Genomic DNA, 23,928 nt, shown 5'->3' with positions numbered 1-23,928 from the left:
TGATGGCACCTCTCCCTCGACATCAATATTTTCTTCGATTGATGCCACCTCTCCCTCGACATCAACAGTCACTTTAAGTGATGCCAACACTCCCTCAACAGTAGCTTCAAGTGATGCCACCACTACTACATCAACATCAGCAGTCTCTTTAAGTGATGCCACCACTCCCTCAACAGTCACTTCAAGTGATGCCACCTCTCCCTCGACATCAATATTCACTTCAAGTGATGCCACTTCTCATTCAGCTACATCGACAATCACTTCAGACGATACTACACCAACACCCACTTTAAATGATGCCACCACTCCCTCAAGTACATTGACAGTCAGTTCAAGTGTTGCCACCACTCTGTCAACAGTCACTTCAAGTGATGCCACCTCTTCCTCAACTACATCAACTTTAACTTCAAGTGATGCCACCACCACTATACCGACAGTAACTTCAACTGTGGCCAACATTCCGTCAATTACATCGAAAGTCACTTCAAGTGATGCTAGCAATACTGCATCAACATCAGCAGTCATTTCAATTGATGCCACCTCTCCCTCGAGATCAACAGTCACTTTAAGTGATGCCACCACTCCCTCAACAGTCTCTTCAAGTGATGGCACCACTCCCTCAACAGTCACTTCAAGTGATTCCACATCTCCCTCGACATCAATATTCACTTCAAGTGATGCCACCTCTCACTCAACTACATGGACAGTCACTTCAGACGATACTACTTCAACACCCACTTCAAGTGATGCCACCACTCCCTCAAGTACATTGACAGTTAGTTCAAGTGTTATCGTCACTCTGTCAACATTCACTTCAAGTGATGCCACCACTTCCTCAACTACATCGACTTTCACATCAAGTGACACCACCACTACTACACCGACAGTAACATCAACTGTGGCCACCATTCCCTCAGCTACATCGACAGTCAGTTCAAGTGATGCCACCACTCCCTCATCTATATCAGCAGTCACTTCAAGTGATAACACTGTTCCTTCAACATTCACTTCAAGTGGTTCCAAAGCTACTACATCAACTTCAGCATTCACTTCAAGTGATGCCATCTCTCCCTTAACATCAATATTCACTTCAAGTGATGGCACCTCTCCCTCAACATCAATATTTACTTCAATTGATGCCACCTCTCCCTCGACATCAACAGTTACTTTAAGTGATGCCACCACTCCCTCAACAGTCACTTCAAGTGATGCCACCGCTACTGCATCAACATCAGCAGTCTCTTCAAGTGATGCCACCACTCCCTCTACATTCACATCAAGCAATCCCACCTCTCCCTCGACATCAATCTTCACTTCAAGTGATGCCACCTCTCACTCAACTACATCAACAGTCACATCAGATGATACTACATCAACACTCACTTCAAGTGATGGCACCTCTCCCTCGACATCAATATTCACTTCAATTGATGCCACCTCTCCCTCGACATCAACAGTCACTTCAAGTGATGCCACCACTCCCTCAACAGTAGCTTCAAGTGATGCCACTGCTACTGCAGCAACATCAGCAGTCTCTTCAAGTGATGCCACCAATCCCTCTACTTTCATTTCAAGCAATCCCACCACTCACTCAACAGTCACTTCAAGTGATGCCACCCCTCCCTCGACATCAATCTTCACTTCAAGTGATGCCACCTCTCACTCAACTAAATCGACAGTCACTTCAGATGATACTACATCAACAACCACTTCAAGTGTTGCAACCACTGCCTCAACAGTCACTTCAAGTGATGCCATCACTCTCTCAACTGTATCGATAGTCACTTCAGATGATACCACATCGACACCCACTTCAGGGGATGCAACCTCTTCCTCAACTACATCAACATTCGCTTCAATTGATGCCATCACTCCCTCAACTACACTGATAGTAACTTCAGAAAATACCACATCGACACCCACTTCAGGGGATGCAACCTCTTCCTCAACTGCATCAACATTCGCTTCAATTGATGCCATCACTCCCTCAACTACACTGATAGTAACTTCAGAAAATACCACATCGACACCCACTTCAGGTGATGCAACCTCTTCCTCAACTACATCAACATTCGCTTCAAGTGGTGCCACCACTCCCTCAACAGTCACTTCAAGTGATGCCACCTCTCCCTCAACTACATTGACTTTTACTTCAAGTGTTACCACCACTACTACACCGACAGTAATATTAACTGTGGCCACAATTCCTTCAACTACATCGACAGTCACTTCAAGTGATGACACCACTGCCTCAACAGTCACTCCAAGTGATGCCACCAATCCCTCAACTGCATTGACATCAACTTCAAGAGATGCCACCACTACTACATCGACATTAACAGTCACTTCAATTCATAACACCACTATTACATCAACATCAGCAGTCACTTCAAGCAATGCCACCGCTCCTTCAAAATTAGCTTCAAGTGATGCCACCGCTACAACATCAATTTCAACAGTCTCTTCAAGTGATGCCACCACTCCCTCAACAGTCACACCAAGTGATGCCACCAATCCCTCAACTGCATCGACATCAACTTCAAGAGATGCCACCACTACTACATCGACATTAACAGTCATTTCAAGCGATTCCACCACTCCCTCAAAAAGCACTTCAAGTCATGCCACCACTACAACATCAATTTCAGCAGTCTCTTCAAGTGATGCCACCACTCCCTCAACAGTCACACCAAGTGATGCCACCAATCCCTCAACTGCATCGACATCAACTTCAAGAGATGCCACCACTACTACATCGACATTAACAGTCATTTCAAGCGATTCCACCACTCCCTCAAAAAGCACTTCAAGTCATGCCACCACTCCCTCATCTACATTAATAGTCACTTCAAGTGATGCCACCACTACTACATCAGCAGTCACTTCAAGCGATATCACTGTTCCTTCAACATTTACTTCAAGTGGTGCCACCGCTACTACATCAACATCAGCATTCAGTTCAAGTGATGCCACCTCTCCCTCGACATCAACAGTCACTTTAAGTGATGGCACCACTCCCTCAACAGTCTCTTCAAGTGATGACACCGCTACTACATCAACATCAGCAGTCTCTTTAAGTGATGCCACCACTCCCTCAACAGTCACTTCAAGTGATGCCACCTCTCCCTCGACATCAATATTCACTTCAAGTGATGCCATTTCTCATTCAGCTACATCGACAATCACTTCAGACGATACTACACCAACACCCACTTTAAATGATGCCACCACTCCCTCAAGTACATTGACAGTCAGTTCAAGTGTTGCCACCACTCTGTCAACAGTCACTTCAAGTGATGCCACCTCTTCCTCAACTACATCAACTTTAACTTCAAGTGATGCCACCACCACTATACCGACAGTAACTTCAACTGTGGCCAACATTCCGTCAATTACATCGAAAGTCACTTCAAGTGATGCTAGCAATACTGCATCAACATCAGCAGTCATTTCAATTGATGCCACCTCTCCCTCGAGATCAACAGTCACTTTAAGTGATGCCACCACTCCCTCAACAGTCTCTTCAAGTGATGGCACCACTCCCTCAACAGTCACTTCAAGTGATTCCACATCTCCCTCGACATCAATATTCACTTCAAGTGATGCCACCTCTCACTCAACTACATGGACAGTCACTTCAGACGATACTACTTCAACACCCACTTCAAGTGATGCCACCACTCCCTCAAGTACATTGACAGTTAGTTCAAGTGTTATCGTCACTCTGTCAACATTCACTTCAAGTGATGCCACCACTTCCTCAACTACATCGACTTTCACATCAAGTGACACCACCACTACTACACCGACAGTAACATCAACTGTGGCCACCATTCCCTCAGCTACATCGACAGTCAGTTCAAGTGATGCCACCACTCCCTCATCTATATCAGCAGTCACTTCAAGTGATAACACTGTTCCTTCAACATTCACTTCAAGTGGTTCCAAAGCTACTACATCAACTTCAGCATTCACTTCAAGTGATGCCATCTCTCCCTTAACATCAATATTCACTTCAAGTGATGGCACCTCTCCCTCAACATCAATATTTACTTCAATTGATGCCACCTCTCCCTCGACATCAACAGTTACTTTAAGTGATGCCACCACTCCCTCAACAGTCACTTCAAGTGATGCCACCGCTACTGCATCAACATCAGCAGTCTCTTCAAGTGATGCCACCACTCCCTCTACATTCACATCAAGCAATCCCACCTCTCCCTCGACATCAATCTTCACTTCAAGTGATGCCACCTCTCACTCAACTACATCAACAGTCACATCAGATGATACTACATCAACACTCACTTCAAGTGATGGCACCTCTCCCTCGACATCAATATTCACTTCAATTGATGCCACCTCTCCCTCGACATCAACAGTCACTTCAAGTGATGCCACCACTCCCTCAACAGTAGCTTCAAGTGATGCCACTGCTACTGCAGCAACATCAGCAGTCTCTTCAAGTGATGCCACCAATCCCTCTACTTTCATTTCAAGCAATCCCACCACTCCCTCAACAGTCACTTCAAGTGATGCCACCTCTCCCTCGACATCAATCTTCACTTCAAGTGATGCCACCTCTCACTCAACTAAATCGACAGTCACTTCAGATGATACTACATCAACAACCACTTCAAGTGTTGCAACCACTGCCTCAACAGTCACTTCAAGTGATGCCATCACTCTCTCAACTGTATCGATAGTCACTTCAGATGATACCACATCGACACCCACTTCAGGGGATGCAACCTCTTCCTCAACTACATCAACATTCGCTTCAATTGATGCCATCACTCCCTCAACTACACTGATAGTAACTTCAGAAAATACCACATCGACACCCACTTCAGGGGATGCAACCTCTTCCTCAACTGCATCAACATTCGCTTCAATTGATGCCATCACTCCCTCAACTACACTGATAGTAACTTCAGAAAATACCACATCGACACCCACTTCAGGTGATGCAACCTCTTCCTCAACTACATCAACATTCGCTTCAAGTGGTGCCACCACTCCCTCAACAGTCACTTCAAGTGATGCCACCTCTCCCTCAACTACATTGACTTTCACTTCAAGTGTTACCACCACTACTACACCGACAGTAATATTAACTGTGGCCACAATTCCTTCAACTACATCGACAGTCACTTCAAGTGATGACACCACTGCCTCAACAGTCACTCCAAGTGATGCCACCAATCCCTCAACTGCATTGACATCAACTTCAAGAGATGCCACCACTACTACATCGACATTAACAGTCACTTCAATTCATAACACCACTATTACATCAACATCAGCAGTCACTTCAAGCAATGCCACCGCTCCTTCAAAATTAGCTTCAAGTGATGCCACCGCTACAACATCAATTTCAGCAGTCTCTTCAAGTGATGCCACCACTCCCTCAACAGTCACACCAAGTGATGCCACCAATCCCTCAACTGCATCGACATCAACTTCAAGAGATGCCACCACTACTACATCGACATTAACAGTCATTTCAAGCGATTCCACCACTCCCTCAAAAAGCACTTCAAGTCATGCCACCACTACAACATCAATTTCAGCAGTCTCTTCAAGTGATGCCACCACTCCCTCAACAGTCACACCAAGTGATGCCACCAATCCCTCAACTGCATCGACATCAACTTCAAGAGATGCCACCACTACTACATCGACATTAACAGTCATTTCAAGCGATTCCACCACTCCCTCAAAAAGCACTTCAAGTCATGCCACCACTCCCTCATCTACATTAATAGTCACTTCAAGTGATGCCACCACTACTACATCAACATCAGCATTCAGTTCAAGTGATGCCACCTCTCCCTCGACATCAACAGTTACTTTAAGTGATGCCACCACTCCCTCAACAGCTTCTTCAAGTGATGCCACCGCTACTACATCAACATCAGCAGTCTCTTCAAGTGATGCCACCAATCCCTCAACTGCATCAACATCAACTTCAAATGATGCCACCACTCCCTCATCTACATCAGCAGTCACTTCAAGCAATAACACTGTTCCTTCAACATTCACTTCAAGTGGTGCCAAAGCTACTACATCAACTTCAGCATTCACTTCAAGTGATGCCAAAACTACTACATCAACTTCAGCATTCACTTCAAGTGATGCCAGCTCTCCCTTAACATCAATATTCACTTCAAGTGATGGCACCTCTCCCTCGACATCAATATTTTCTTCAATTGATGCCACCTCTCCCTCGACATCAACAGTCACTTTAAGTGATGCCACCACTCCCTCAACAGTAGCTTCAAGTGATGCCACCGCTACTGCATCAACATCAGCAGTCACTTCAAGTGATGCCACCTCTCCCTCGACATCAATCTTCACTTCAAGTGATGCCACCTCTCACTCAACTACATCAACAGTCACATCAGATGATACTACATCAACACTCACTTCAAGTGATGGAACCTCTCCCTCGACATCAATATTCACTTCAATTGATGCCACCTCTCCCTCGACATCAACAGTCACTTCAAGTGATGCCACCACTCCCTCAACAGTAGCTTCAAGTGATGCCACTGCTACTGCAGCAACATCAGCAGTCTCTTCAAGTGATGCCACCAATCCCTCTACTTTCATTTCAAGCAATCCCACCACTCCCTCAACAGTCACTTCAAGTGATGCCATCTCTCCCTCGACATCAATCTTCACTTCAAGTGATGCCACCTCTCACTCAACTACATCGACAGTCACTTCAGATGATACTACATCAACAACCACTTCAAGTGTTGCCACCACTGCCTCAACAGTCACTTCAAGTGATGCCATCATTCTCTCAACTGTATCGATAGTCACTTCAGATGATACCACATCGACACCCACTTCAGGGGATGCAACCTCTTCCTCAACTGCATCAACATTCGCTTCATTTGATGCCATCACTCCCTCAACTACACTGATAGTAACTTCAGAAAATACCACATCGACACCCACTTCAGGTGATGCAACCTCTTCCTCAACTACATCAACATTCGCTTCAAGTGGTGCCACCACTCCCTCAACAGTCACTTCAAGTGATGCCACCTCTCCCTCAACTACATTGACTTTCACTTCAAGTGTTACCACCACTACTACACCGACAGTAATATTAACTGTGGCCACAATTCCTTCAACTACATCGACAGTCACTTCAAGTGATGACACCACTGCCTCAACAGTCACTCCAAGTGATGCCACCAATCCCTCAACTGCATTGACATCAACTTCAAGAGATGCCACCACTACTACATCGACATTAACAGTCACTTCAATTCATAACACCACTATTACATCAACATCAGCAGTCACTTCAAGCAATGCCACCGCTCCTTCAAAATTAGCTTCAAGTGATGCCACCGCTACAACATCAATTTCAGCAGTCTCTTCAAGTGATGCCACCACTCCCTCAACAGTCACACCAAGTGATGCCACCAATCCCTCAACTGCATCGACATCAACTTCAAGAGATGCCACCACTACTACATCGACATTAACAGTCATTTCAAGCGATTCCACCACTCCCTCAAAAAGCACTTCAAGTCATGCCACCACTCCCTCATCTACATTAATAGTCACTTCAAGTGATGCCACCACTACTACATCAGCAGTCACTTCAAGCGATATCACTGTTCCTTCAACATTTACTACAAGTGGTGCCACCGCTACTACATCAACATCAGCATTCAGTTCAAGTGATGCCACCTCTCCCTCGACATCAACAGTCACTTCAAGTGATGCCACCACTCCCTCAACAGTAGCTTCAAGTGATGCCACTGCTACTGCAGCAACATCAGCAGTCTCTTCAAGTGATGCCACCAATCCCTCTACTTTCATTTCAAGCAATCCCACCACTCCCTCAACAGTCACTTCAAGTGATGCCACCTCTCCCTCGAAATCAATCTTCACTTCAAGTGATGCCACCTCTCACTCAACTACATCGACAGTCACTTCAGATGATACTACATCAACAACCACTTCAAGTGTTGCCACCACTGCCTCAACAGCTTCTTCAAGTGATGCCACCGCTACTACATCAACATCAGCAGTCTCTTTAAGTGATGCCACCAATCCCTCAACTGCATCGACATCAACTTCAAATGATGCCACCACTCCCTCATCTACATCAGCAGTCACTTCAAGCGATAACACTGTTCTTTCAACATTCACTTCAAGTGGTGCCAAAGCTACTACATCAACTTCAGCATTCACTTCAAGTGATGCCAAAGCTACTAAAACTTCAGCATTGACTTCAAGTGATGCCATCTCTCCCTTAACATCAATATTCACTTCAAGTGATGGCACCTCTCCCTCGACATCAATATTTTCTTCAATTGATGCCACCTCTCCCTCGACATCAACAGTCACTTTAAGTGATGCCAACACTCCCTCAACAGTAGCTTCAAGTGATGCCACCACTACTACATCAACATCAGCAGTCTCTTCAAGTGATGCCACCACTCCCTCAACAGTCACTTCAAGTGATGCCACCTCTCCCTCGACATCAATATTCACTTCAAGTGATGCCACTTCTCATTCAGCTACATCGACAATCACTTCAGACGATACTACACCAACACCCACTTTAAATGATGCCACCACTCCCTCAAGTACATTGACAGTCAGTTCAAGTGTTGCCACCACTCTGTCAACAGTCACTTCAAGTGATGCCACCTCTTCCTCAACTACATCAACTTTAACTTCAAGTGATGCCACCACCACTATACCGACAGTAACTTCAACTGTGGCCAACATTCCGTCAATTTCATCGAAAGTCACTTCAAGTGATGCTAGCAATACTGCATCAACATCAGCAGTCATTTCAATTGATGCCACCTCTCCCTCGACATCAACAGTCACTTTAAGTGATGCCACCACTCCCTCAATATTCACTTCAAGTGATGGCACCTCTCCCTCAACATCAATATTTACTTCAATTGATGCCACCTCTCCCTCGACATCAACAGTTACTTTAAGTGATGCCACCACTCCCTCAACAGTCACTTCAAGTGATGCCACCGCTACTGCTTCAACATCAGCAGTCTCTTCAAGTGATGCCACCACTCCCTCTACATTCACATCAAGCAATCCCACCACTCCCTCAAAAGTCACTTCAAGTGATGCCACCGCTACTGCATCAACATCAGCAGTCACTTCAAGTGATGCCACCTCTCCCTCGACATCAATCTTCACTTCAAGTGATGCCACCTCTCACTCAACTACATCAACAGTCACATCAGATGATACTACATCAACACTCACTTCAAGTGATGGCACCTCTCCCTCGACATCAATATTCACTTCAATTGATGCCACCTCTCCCTCGACATCAACAGTCACTTCAAGTGATGCCACCACTCCCTCAACAGTAGCTTCAAGTGATGCCACTGCTACTGCAGCAACATCAGCAGTCTCTTCAAGTGATGCCACCAATCCCTCTACTTTCATTTCAAGCAATCCCACCACTCCCTCAACAGTCACTTCAAGTGATGCCACCTCTCCCTCGACATCAATCTTCACTTCAAGTGATGCCACCTCTCACTCAACTACATCGACAGTCACTTCAGATGATACTACATCAACAACCACTTCAAGTGTTGCAACCACTGCCTCAACAGTCACTTCAAGTGATGCCATCACTCTCTCAACTGTATCGATAGTCACTTCAGATGATACCACATCGACACCCACTTCAGGGGATGCAACCTCTTCCTCAACTACATCAACATTCGCTTCAATTGATGCCATCACTCCCTCAACTACACTGATAGTAACTTTAGAAAATACCACATCGACACCCACTTCAGGGGATGCAACCTCTTCCTCAACATTGACTTTCACTTCAAGTGTTACCACCACTACTACACCGACAGTAATATTAACTGTGGCCACAATTCCTTCAACTACATCGACAGTCACTTCAAGTGATGACACCACTGCCTCAACAGTCACTCCAAGTGATGCCACCAATCCCTCAACTGCATTGACATCAACTTCAAGAGATGCCACCACTACTACATCGACATTAACAGTCACTTCAATTCATAACACCACTATTACATCAACATCAGCAGTCACTTCAAGCAATGCCACCGCTCCTTCAAAATTAGCTTCAAGTGATGCCACCGCTACAACATCAATTTCAGCAGTCTCTTCAAGTGATGCCACCACTCCCTCAACAGTCACACCAAGTGATGCCACCAATCCCTCAACTGCATCGACATCAACTTCAAGAGATGCCACCACTACTACATCGACATTAACAGTCATTTCAAGCGATTCCACCACTCCCTCAAAAAGCACTTCAAGTCATGCCACCACTCCCTCATCTACATTAATAGTCACTTCAAGTGATGCCACCACTACTACATCAGCAGTCACTTCAAGCGATATCACTGTTCCTTCAACATTTACTACAAGTGGTGCCACCGCTACTACATCAACATCAGCATTCAGTTCAAGTGATGCCACCTCTCCCTCGACATCAACAGTCACTTCAAGTGATGCCACCACTCCCTCAACAGTAGCTTCAAGTGATGCCACTGCTACTGCAGCAACATCAGCAGTCTCTTCAAGTGATGCCACCAATCCCTCTACTTTCATTTCAAGCAATCCCACCACTCCCTCAACAGTCACTTCAAGTGATGCCACCTCTCCCTCGAAATCAATCTTCACTTCAAGTGATGCCACCTCTCACTCAACTACATCGACAGTCACTTCAGATGATACTACATCAACAACCACTTCAAGTGTTGCCACCACTGCCTCAACAGCTTCTTCAAGTGATGCCACCGCTACTACATCAACATCAGCAGTCTCTTTAAGTGATGCCACCAATCCCTCAACTGCATCGACATCAACTTCAAATGATGCCACCACTCCCTCATCTACATCAGCAGTCACTTCAAGCGATAACACTGTTCTTTCAACATTCACTTCAAGTGGTGCCAAAGCTACTACATCAACTTCAGCATTCACTTCAAGTGATGCCAAAGCTACTAAAACTTCAGCATTGACTTCAAGTGATGCCATCTCTCCCTTAACATCAATATTCACTTCAAGTGATGGCACCTCTCCCTCGACATCAATATTTTCTTCAATTGATGCCACCTCTCCCTCGACATCAACAGTCACTTTAAGTGATGCCAACACTCCCTCAACAGTAGCTTCAAGTGATGCCACCACTACTACATCAACATCAGCAGTCTCTTCAAGTGATGCCACCACTCCCTCAACAGTCACTTCAAGTGATGCCACCTCTCCCTCGACATCAATATTCACTTCAAGTGATGCCACTTCTCATTCAGCTACATCGACAATCACTTCAGACGATACTACACCAACACCCACTTTAAATGATGCCACCACTCCCTCAAGTACATTGACAGTCAGTTCAAGTGTTGCCACCACTCTGTCAACAGTCACTTCAAGTGATGCCACCTCTTCCTCAACTACATCAACTTTAACTTCAAGTGATGCCACCACCACTATACCGACAGTAACTTCAACTGTGGCCAACATTCCGTCAATTTCATCGAAAGTCACTTCAAGTGATGCTAGCAATACTGCATCAACATCAGCAGTCATTTCAATTGATGCCACCTCTCCCTCGACATCAACAGTCACTTTAAGTGATGCCACCACTCCCTCAATATTCACTTCAAGTGATGGCACCTCTCCCTCAACATCAATATTTACTTCAATTGATGCCACCTCTCCCTCGACATCAACAGTTACTTTAAGTGATGCCACCACTCCCTCAACAGTCACTTCAAGTGATGCCACCGCTACTGCTTCAACATCAGCAGTCTCTTCAAGTGATGCCACCACTCCCTCTACATTCACATCAAGCAATCCCACCACTCCCTCAAAAGTCACTTCAAGTGATGCCACCGCTACTGCATCAACATCAGCAGTCACTTCAAGTGATGCCACCTCTCCCTCGACATCAATCTTCACTTCAAGTGATGCCACCTCTCACTCAACTACATCAACAGTCACATCAGATGATACTACATCAACACTCACTTCAAGTGATGGCACCTCTCCCTCGACATCAATATTCACTTCAATTGATGCCACCTCTCCCTCGACATCAACAGTCACTTCAAGTGATGCCACCACTCCCTCAACAGTAGCTTCAAGTGATGCCACTGCTACTGCAGCAACATCAGCAGTCTCTTCAAGTGATGCCACCAATCCCTCTACTTTCATTTCAAGCAATCCCACCACTCCCTCAACAGTCACTTCAAGTGATGCCACCTCTCCCTCGACATCAATCTTCACTTCAAGTGATGCCACCTCTCACTCAACTACATCGACAGTCACTTCAGATGATACTACATCAACAACCACTTCAAGTGTTGCAACCACTGCCTCAACAGTCACTTCAAGTGATGCCATCACTCTCTCAACTGTATCGATAGTCACTTCAGATGATACCACATCGACACCCACTTCAGGGGATGCAACCTCTTCCTCAACTACATCAACATTCGCTTCAATTGATGCCATCACTCCCTCAACTACACTGATAGTAACTTTAGAAAATACCACATCGACACCCACTTCAGGGGATGCAACCTCTTCCTCAACTGCATCAACATTCGCTTCAATTGATGCCATCACTCCCTCAACTACACTGATAGTAACTTCAGAAAATACCACATCGACACCCACTTCAGGTGATGCAACCTCTTCCTCAACTACATCAACATTCGCTTCAAGTGGTGCCACCACTCCCTCAACAGTCACTTCAAGTGATGCCACCTCTCCCTCAACTACATTGACTTTCACTTCAAGTGTTACCACCACTACTACACCGACAGTAATATTAACTGTGGCCACAATTCCTTCAACTACATCGACAGTCACTTCAAGTGATGACACCACTGCCTCAACAGTCACTCCAAGTGATGCCACCAATCCCTCAACTGCATTGACATCAACTTCAAGAGATGCCACCACTACTACATCGACATTAACAGTCACTTCAATTCATAACACCACTATTACATCAACATCAGCAGTCACTTCAAGCAATGCCACCGCTCCTTCAAAATTAGCTTCAAGTGATGCCACCGCTACGACATCAATTTCAGCAGTCTCTTCAAGTGATGCCACCACTCCCTCAACAGTCACACCAAGTGATGCCACCAATCCCTCAACTGCATCGACATCAACTTCAAGAGATGCCACCACTACTACATCGACATTAACAGTCATTTCAAGCGATTCCACCACTCCCTCAAAAAGCACTTCAAGTCATGCCACCACTACAACATCAATTTCAGCAGTCTCTTCAAGTGATGCCACCACTCCCTCAACAGTCACACCAAGTGATGCCACCAATCCCTCAACTGCATCGACATCAACTTCAAGAGATGCCACCACTACTACATCGACATTAACAGTCATTTCAAGCGATTCCACCACTCCCTCAAAAAGCACTTCAAGTCATGCCACCACTCCCTCATCTACATTAATAGTCACTTCAAGTGATGCCACCACTACTACATCAGCAGTCACTTCAAGCGATATCACTGTTCCTTCAACATTTACTACAAGTGGTGCCACCGCTACTACATCAACATCAGCATTCAGTTCAAGTGATGCCACCTCTCCCTCGACATCAACAGTTACTTTAAGTGATGCCACCACTCCCTCAACAGCTTCTTCAAGTGATGCCACCGCTACTACATCAACATCAGCAGTCTCTTCAAGTGATGCCACCAATCCCTCAACTGCATCAACATCAACTTCAAATGATGCCACCACTCCCTCATCTACATCAGCAGTCACTTCAAGCAATAACACTGTTCCTTCAACAGTCACTTCAAGTGGTGCCAAAGCTACTACATCAACTTCAGCATTCACTTCAAGTGATGCCAAAACTACTACATCAACTTCAGCATTCACTTCAAGTGATGCCAGCTCTCCCTTAACATCAATATTCACTTCAAGTGATGGCACCTCTCCCTCGACATCAATATTTTCTTCAATTGATGCCACCTCTCCCTCGACATCAACAGTCACTTTAAGTGATGCCACCACTCCCTCAACAGTAGCTTCAAGTGATGCCACCGCTACTGCATCAACATCAGCAGTCACTTCAAGTGATGCCACCTCTCCCTCGACATCAATCTTCACTTCAAGTGATGCCACCTCTCACTCAACTACATCAACAGTCACATCAGATGATACTACATCAACACTCACTTCAAGTGATGGAACCTCTCCCTCGACATCAATATTCACTTCAATTGATGCCACCTCTCCCTCGACATCAACAGTCACTTCAAGTGATGCCACCACTCCCTCAACAGTAGCTTCAAGTGATGCCACTGCTACTGCAGCAACATCAGCAGTCTCTTCAAGTGATGCCACCAATCCCTCTACTTTCATTTCAAGCAATCCCACCACTCCCTCAACAGTCACTTCAAGTGATGCCACCTCTCCCTCGACATCAATCTTCACTTCAAGTGATGCCACCTCTCACTCAACTACATCGACAGTCACTTCAGATGATACTACATCAACAACCACTTCAAGTGTTGCCACCACTGCCTCAACAGTCACTTCAAGTGATGCCATCATTCTCTCAACTGTATCGATAGTCACTTCAGATGATACCACATCGACACCCACTTCAGGGGATGCAACCTCTTCCTCAACTGCATCAACATTCGCTTCATTTGATGCCATCACTCCCTCAACTACACTGATAGTAACTTCAGAAAATACCACATCGACACCCACTTCAGGTGATGCAACCTCTTCCTCAACTACATCAACATTCGCTTCAAGTGGTGCCACCACTCCCTCAACAGTCACTTCAAGTGATGCCACCTCTCCCTCAACTACATTGACTTTCACTTCAAGTGTTACCACCACTACTACACCGACAGTAATATTAACTGTGGCCACAATTCCTTCAACTACATCGACAGTCACTTCAAGTGATGACACCACTGCCTCAACAGTCACTCCAAGTGATGCCACCAATCCCTCAACTGCATTGACATCAACTTCAAGAGATGCCACCACTACTACATCGACATTAACAGTCACTTCAATTCATAACACCACTATTACATCAACATCAGCAGTCACTTCAAGCAATGCCACCGCTCCTTCAAAATTAGCTTCAAGTGATGCCACCGCTACAACATCAATTTCAGCAGTCTCTTCAAGTGATGCCACCACTCCCTCAACAGTCACACCAAGTGATGCCACCAATCCCTCAACTGCATCGACATCAACTTCAAGAGATGCCACCACTACTACATCGACATTAACAGTCATTTCAAGCGATTCCACCACTCCCTCAAAAAGCACTTCAAGTCATGCCACCACTCCCTCATCTACATTAATAGTCACTTCAAGTGATGCCACCACTACTACATCAGCAGTCATTTCAAGCGATATCACTGTTCCTTCAACATTTACTACAAGTGGTGCCACCGCTACTACATCAACATCAGCATTCAGTTCAAGTGATGCCACCTCTCCCTCGACATCAACAGTCACTTCAAGTGATGCCACCACTCCCTCAACAGTAGCTTCAAGTGATGCCACTGCTACTGCAGCAACATCAGCAGTCTCTTCAAGTGATGCCACCAATCCCTCTACTTTCATTTCAAGCAATCCCACCACTCCCTCAACAGTCACTTCAAGTGATGCCACCTCTCCCTCGAAATCAATCTTCACTTCAAGTGATGCCACCTCTCACTCAACTACATCGACAGTCACTTCAGATGATACTACATCAACAACCACTTCAAGTGTTGCCACCACTGCCTCAACAGCTTCTTCAAGTGATGCCACCGCTACTACATCAACATCAGCAGTCTCTTTAAGTGATGCCACCAATCCCTCAACTGCATCGACATCAACTTCAAATGATGCCACCACTCCCTCATCTACATCAGCAGTCACTTCAAGCGATAACACTGTTCTTTCAACATTCACTTCAAGTGGTGCCAAAGCTACTACATCAACTTCAGCATTCACTTCAAGTGATGCCAAAGCTACTACATCAACTTCAGCATTGACTTCAAGTGATGCCATCTCTCCCTTAACATCAATATTCACTTCAAGTGATGGCACCTCTCCCTCGACATCAATATTTTCTTCAATTGATGCCACCTCTCCCTCGACATCAACAGTCACTTTAAGTGATGCCACCACTCCCTCAACAGTCACTTCAAGTGATGCCACCTCTCCCTCGACATCAATATTCACTTCAAGTGATGCCACTTCTCATTCAGCTACATCGACAATCACTTCAGACGATACTACACCAACACCCACTTTAAATGATGCCACCACTCCCTCAAGTACATTGACAGTCAGTTCCAGTGTTGCCACCACTCTGTCAACAGTCACTTCAAGTGATGCCACCTCTTCCTCAACTACATCAACTTTAACTTCAAGTGATGCCACCACCACTATACCGACAGTAACTTCAACTGTGGCCAACATTCCGTCAATTTCATCGAAAGTCACTTCAAGTGATGCTAGCAATACTGCATCAACATCAGCAGTCATTTCAATTGATGCCACCTCTCCCTCGACATCAACAGTCACTTTAAGTGATGCCACCACTCCCTCAACAGTCTCTTCAAGTGATGGCACCACTCCCTCAACAGTCACTTCAAGTGATTCCACATCTCCCTCGACATCAATATTCACTTCAAGTGATGCCAAAACTACTACATCAACTTCAGCATTCACTTCAAGTGATGCCAGCTCTCCCTTAACATCAATATTCACTTCAAGTGATGGCACCTCTCCCTCGACATCAATATTTTCTTCAATTGATGCCACCTCTCCCTCGACATCAACAGTCACTTTAAGTGATGCCACCACTCCCTCAACAGTAGCTTCAAGTGATGCCACCGCTACTGCATCAACATCAGCAGTCACTTCAAGTGATGCCACCTCTCCCTCGACATCAATCTTCACTTCAAGTGATGCCACCTCTCACTCAACTACATCAACAGTCACATCAGATGATACTACATCAACACTCACTTCAAGTGATGGAACCTCTCCCTCGACATCAATATTCACTTCAATTGATGCCACCTCTCCCTCGACATCAACAGTCACTTCAAGTGATGCCACCACTCCCTCAACAGTAGCTTCAAGTGATGCCACTGCTACTGCAGCAACATCAGCAGTCTCTTCAAGTGATGCCACCAATCCCTCTACTTTCATTTCAAGCAATCCCACCACTCCCTCAACAGTCACTTCAAGTGATGCCACCTCTCCCTCGACATCAATCTTCACTTCAAGTGATGCCACCTCTCACTCAACTACATCGACAGTCACTTCAGATGATACTACATCAACAACCACTTCAAGTGTTGCCACCACTGCCTCAACAGTCACTTCAAGTGATGCCATCATTCTCTCAACTGTATCGATAGTCACTTCAGATGATACCACATCGACACCCACTTCAGGGGATGCAACCTCTTCCTCAACTGCATCAACATTCGCTTCATTTGATGCCATCACTCCCTCAACTACACTGATAGTAACTTCAGAAAATACCACATCGACACCCACTTCAGGTGATGCAACCTCTTCCTCAACTACATCAACATTCGCTTCAAGTGGTGCCACCACTCCCTCAACAGTCACTTCAAGTGATGCCACCTCTCCCTCAACTACATTGACTTTCACTTCAAGTGTTACCACCACTACTACACCGACAGTAATATTAACTGTGGCCACAATTCCTTCAACTACATCGACAGTCACTTCAAGTGATGACACCACTGCCTCAACAGTCACTCCAAGTGATGCCACCAATCCCTCAACTGCATTGACATCAACTTCAAGAGATGCCACCACTACTACATCGACATTAACAGTCACTTCAATTCATAACACCACTATTACATCAACATCAGCAGTCACTTCAAGCAATGCCACCGCTCCTTCAAAATTAGCTTCAAGTGATGCCACCGCTACAACATCAATTTCAGCAGTCTCTTCAAGTGATGCCACCACTCCCTCAACAGTCACACCAAGTGATGCCACCAATCCCTCAACTGCATCGACATCAACTTCAAGAGATGCCACCACTACTACATCGACATTAACAGTCATTTCAAGCGATTCCACCACTCCCTCAAAAAGCACTTCAAGTCATGCCACCACTCCCTCATCTACATTAATAGTCACTTCAAGTGATGCCACCACTACTACATCAGCAGTCATTTCAAGCGATATCACTGTTCCTTCAACATTTACTACAAGTGGTGCCACCGCTACTACATCAACATCAGCATTCAGTTCAAGTGATGCCACCTCTCCCTCGACATCAACAGTCACTTCAAGTGATGCCACCACTCCCTCAACAGTAGCTTCAAGTGATGCCACTGCTACTGCAGCAACATCAGCAGTCTCTTCAAGTGATGCCACCAATCCCTCTACTTTCATTTCAAGCAATCCCACCACTCCCTCAACAGTCACTTCAAGTGATGCCACCTCTCCCTCGAAATCAATCTTCACTTCAAGTGATGCCACCTCTCACTCAACTACATCGACAGTCACTTCAGATGATACTACATCAACAACCACTTCAAGTGTTGCCACCACTGCCTCAACAGCTTCTTCAAGTGATGCCACCGCTACTACATCAACATCAGCAGTCTCTTTAAGTGATGCCACCAATCCCTCAACTGCATCGACATCAACTTCAAATGATGCCACCACTCCCTCATCTACATCAGCAGTCACTTCAAGCGATAACACTGTTCTTTCAACATTCACTTCAAGTGGTGCCAAAGCTACTACATCAACTTCAGCATTCACTTCAAGTGATGCCAAAGCTACTACATCAACTTCAGCATTGACTTCAAGTGATGCCATCTCTCCCTTAACATCAATATTCACTTCAAGTGATGGCACCTCTCCCTCGACATCAATATTTTCTTCAATTGATGCCACCTCTCCCTCGACATCAACAGTCACTTTAAGTGATGCCACCACTCCCTCAACAGTCACTTCAAGTGATGCCACCTCTCCCTCGACATCAATATTCACTTCAAGTGATGCCACTTCTCATTCAGCTACATCGACAATCACTTCAGACGATACTACACCAACACCCACTTTAAATGATGCCACCACTCCCTCAAGTACATTGACAGTCAGTTCCAGTGTTGCCACCACTCTGTCAACAGTCACTTCAAGTGATGCCACCTCTTCCTCAACTACATCAACTTTAACTTCAAGTGATGCCACCACCACTATACCGACAGTAACTTCAACTGTGGCCAACATTCCGTCAATTTCATCGAAAGTCACTTCAAGTGATGCTAGCAATACTGCATCAACATCAGCAGTCATTTCAATTGATGCCACCTCTCCCTCGACATCAACAGTCACTTTAAGTGATGCCACCACTCCCTCAACAGTCTCTTCAAGTGATGGCACCACTCCCTCAACAGTCACTTCAAGTGATTCCACATCTCCCTCGACATCAATATTCACTTCAAGTGATGCCACCTCTCACTCAACTACATGGACAGTCACTTCAGACGATACTACATCAACACCCACTTCAAGTGATGCCACCACTCCCTCAAGTACATTGACAGTTAGTTCAAGTGTTATCGTCACTCTGTCAACATTCACTTCAAGTGATGCCACCACTTCCTCAACTACATCGACTTTCACATCAAGTGACACCACCACTACTACACCGACAGTAACATCAACTGTGGCCACCATTCCCTCAGCTACATCGACAGTCAGTTCAAGTGATGCCACCACTCCCTTATCTACATCAGCAGTCACTTCAAGTGATAACACTGTTCCTTCAACATTCACTTCAAGTGGTGCCAAAGCTACTACATCAACTTCAGCATTCACTTCAAGTGATGCCATCTCTCCCTTAACATCAATATTCACTTCAAGTGATGGCACCTCTCCCTCAACATCAATATTTACTTCAATTGATGCCACCTCTCCCTCGACATCAACAGTTACTTTAAGTGATGCCACCACTCCCTCAACAGTCACTTCAAGTGATGCCACCGCTACTGCATCAACATCAGCAGTCTCTTCAAGTGATGCCACCACTCCCTCTACATTCACATCAAGCAATCCCACCTCTCCCTCGACATCAATCTTCACTTCAAGTGATGCCACCTCTCACTCAACTACATCAACAGTCACATCAGATGATACTACATCAACACTCACTTCAAGTGATGGCACCTCTCCCTCGACATCAATATTCACTTCAATTGATGCCACCTCTCCCTCGACATCAACAGTCACTTCAAGTGATGCCACCACTCCCTCAACAGTAGCTTCAAGTGATGCCACTGCTACTGCAGCAACATCAGCAGTCTCTTCAAGTGATGCCACCAATCCCTCTACTTTCATTTCAAGCAATCCCACCACTCACTCAACAGTCACTTCAAGTGATGCCACCGCTACTGCATCAACATCAGCAGTCTCTTCAAGTGATGCCACCACTCCCTCTACATTCACATCAAGCAATCCCACCACTCCCTCAACAGTCACTTCAAGTGATGCCACCGCTACTGCATCAACATCAGCAGTCACTTCAAGTGATGCCACCTCTCCCTCGACATTAATCTTCACTTCAAGTGATGCCACCTCTCACTTAACTACATCAACAGTCACATCAGATGATACTACATCAACAATCACTTCAAATGATGCCACCGCTACTGCATCAACATCAGCAGTCTCTTCAAGTGATGCCACCACTCCCTCTACATTCACATCAAGCAATCCCACCACTCCCTCAACAGTCACTTCAAGTGATGCCACCGCTACTGCATCAACATCAGCAGTCACTTCAAGTGATGCCACCTCTCCCTCGACATCAATCTTCACTTCAAGTGATGCCACCTCTCACTCAACTACATCGACAGTCACTTCAGATGATACTACATCAACAACCACTTCAAGTGTTGCCACCACTGCCTCAACAGTCACTTCAAGTGATGCCATCATTCTCTCAACTGTATCGATAGTCACTTCAGATGATACCACATCGACACCCACTTCAGGGGATGCAACCTCTTCCTCAACTGCATCAACATTCGCTTCATTTGATGCCATCACTCCCTCAACTACACTGATAGTAACTTCAGAAAATACCACATCGACACCCACTTCAGGTGATGCAACCTCTTCCTCAACTACATCAACATTCGCTTCAAGTGGTGCCACCACTCCCTCAACAGTCACTTCAAGTGATGCCACCTCTCCCTCAACTACATTGACTTTCACTTCAAGTGTTACCACCACTACTACACCGACAGTAATATTAACTGTGGCCACAATTCCTTCAACTACATCGACAGTCACTTCAAGTGATGACACCACTGCCTCAACAGTCACTCCAAGTGATGCCACCAATCCCTCAACTGCATTGACATCAACTTCAAGAGATGCCACCACTACTACATCGACATTAACAGTCACTTCAATTCATAACACCACTATTACATCAACATCAGCAGTCACTTCAAGCAATGCCACCGCTCCTTCAAAATTAGCTTCAAGTGATGCCACCGCTACAAAATCAATTTCAGCAGTCTCTTCAAGTGATGCCACCACTCCCTCAACAGTCACACCAAGTGATGCCACCAATCCCTCAACTGCATCGACATCAACTTCAAGAGATGCCACCACTACTACATCGACATTAACAGTCATTTCAAGCGATTCCACCACTCCCTCAAAAAGCACTTCAAGTCATGCCACCACTCCCTCATCTACATTAATAGTCACTTCAAGTGATGCCACCACTACTACATCAGCAGTCACTTCAAGCGATATCACTGTTCCTTCAACATTTACTACAAGTGGTGCCACCGCTACTACATCAACATCAGCATTCAGTTCAAGTGATGCCACCTCTCCCTCGACATCAACAGTCACTTCAAGTGATGCCACCACTCCCTCAACAGTAGCTTCAAGTGATGCCACTGCTACTGCAGCAACATCAGCAGTCTCTTCAAGTGATGCCACCAATCCCTCTACTTTCATTTCAAGCAATCCCACCACTCCCTCAACAGTCACTTCAAGTGATGCCACCTCTCCCTCGAAATCAATCTTCACTTCAAGTGATGCCACCTCTCACTCAACTACATCGACAGTCACTTCAGATGATACTACATCAACAACCACTTCAAGTGTTGCCACCACTGCCTCAACAGCTTCTTCAAGTGATGCCACCGCTACTACATCAACATCAGCAGTCTCTTTAAGTGATGCCACCAATCCCTCAACTGCATCGACATCAACTTCAAATGATGCCACCACTCCCTCATCTACATCAGCAGTCACTTCAAGCGATAACACTGTTCTTTCAACATTCACTTCAAGTGGTGCCAAAGCTACTACATCAACTTCAGCATTCACTTCAAGTGATGCCAAAGCTACTACATCAACTTCAGCATTGACTTCAAGTGATGCCATCTCTCCCTTAACATCAATATTCACTTCAAGTGATGGCACCTCTCCCTCGACATCAATATTTTCTTCAATTGATGCCACCTCTCCCTCGACATCAACAGTCACTTTAAGTGATGCCACCACTCCCTCAACAGTCACTTCAAGTGATGCCACCTCTCCCTCGACATCAATATTCACTTCAAGTGATGCCACTTCTCATTCAGCTACATCGACAATCACTTCAGACGATACTACACCAACACCCACTTTAAATGATGCCACCACTCCCTCAAGTACATTGACAGTCAGTTCCAGTGTTGCCACCACTCTGTCAACAGTCACTTCAAGTGATGCCACATCTTCCTCAACTACATCAACTTTAACTTCAAGTGATGCCACCACCACTATACCGACAGTAACTTCAACTGTGGCCAACATTCCGTCAATTTCATCGAAAGTCACTTCAAGTGATGCTAGCAATACTGCATCAACATCAGCAGTCATTTCAATTGATGCCACCTCTCCCTCGACATCAACAGTCACTTTAAGTGATGCCACCACTCCCTCAACAGTCTCTTCAAGTGATGGCACCACTCCCTCAACAGTCACTTCAAGTGATTCCACATCTCCCTCGACATCAATATTCACTTCAAGTGATGCCACCTCTCACTCAACTACATGGACAGTCACTTCAGACGATACTACATCAACACCCACTTCAAGTGATGCCACCACTCCCTCAAGTACATTGACAGTTAGTTCAAGTGTTATCGTCACTCTGTCAACATTCACTTCAAGTGATGCCACCACTTCCTCAACTACATCGACTTTCACATCAAGTGACACCACCACTACTACACCGACAGTAACATCAACTGTGGCCACCATTCCCTCAGCTACATCGACAGTCAGTTCAAGTGATGCCACCACTCCCTTATCTACATCAGCAGTCACTTCAAGTGATAACACTGTTCCTTCAACATTCACTTCAAGTGGTGCCAAAGCTACTACATCAACTTCAGCATTCACTTCAAGTGATGCCATCTCTCCCTTAACATCAATATTCACTTCAAGTGATGGCACCTCTCCCTCAACATCAATATTTACTTCAATTGATGCCACCTCTCCCTCGACATCAACAGTTACTTTAAGTGATGCCACCACTCCCTCAACAGTCACTTCAAATGATGCCACCGCTACTGCATCAACATCAGCAGTCTCTTCAAGTGATGCCACCACTCCCTCTACATTCACATCAAGCAATCCCACCACTCCCTCAACAGTCACTTCAAGTGATGCCACCGCTACTGCATCAACATCAGCAGTCACTTCAAGTGATGCCACCTCTCCCTCGACATTAATCTTCACTTCAAGTGATGCCACCTCTCACTTAACTACATCAACAGTCACATCAGATGATACTACATCAACAATCACTTCAAATGATGCCACCGCTAC

At 45.5% G+C, this 23,928-nt stretch overlaps 1 protein-coding gene across 1 annotated transcript in view; it reads left to right on the top strand.

Moving 5' to 3' along the window:
- Positions 1-23,928, top strand: part of LOC139548471 (pneumococcal serine-rich repeat protein-like) — a 69,966-nt gene that overhangs the window by 12,935 nt on the left and 33,103 nt on the right. The window contains exons 6-13 of the mRNA XM_071358175.1: positions 3,027-3,149; positions 6,939-7,049; positions 11,745-12,044; positions 12,186-12,695; positions 13,683-14,387; positions 19,098-19,460; positions 19,560-19,832; positions 20,451-22,241. Of these exons, the coding sequence (XP_071214276.1) occupies positions 3,027-3,149; positions 6,939-7,049; positions 11,745-12,044; positions 12,186-12,695; positions 13,683-14,387; positions 19,098-19,460; positions 19,560-19,832; positions 20,451-22,241 (4,176 nt within the window). The remainder of the gene's footprint in view (positions 1-3,026; positions 3,150-6,938; positions 7,050-11,744; positions 12,045-12,185; positions 12,696-13,682; positions 14,388-19,097; positions 19,461-19,559; positions 19,833-20,450; positions 22,242-23,928) is intronic.

Source organism: Salvelinus alpinus, chromosome 21, assembly GCF_045679555.1.
Source record: "Salvelinus alpinus chromosome 21, SLU_Salpinus.1, whole genome shotgun sequence".
In the NCBI taxonomy this organism is placed as follows: Eukaryota; Metazoa; Chordata; class Actinopteri; order Salmoniformes; family Salmonidae; genus Salvelinus; species Salvelinus alpinus.
This window is presented reverse-complemented; position numbering and strand designations above follow the sequence as displayed.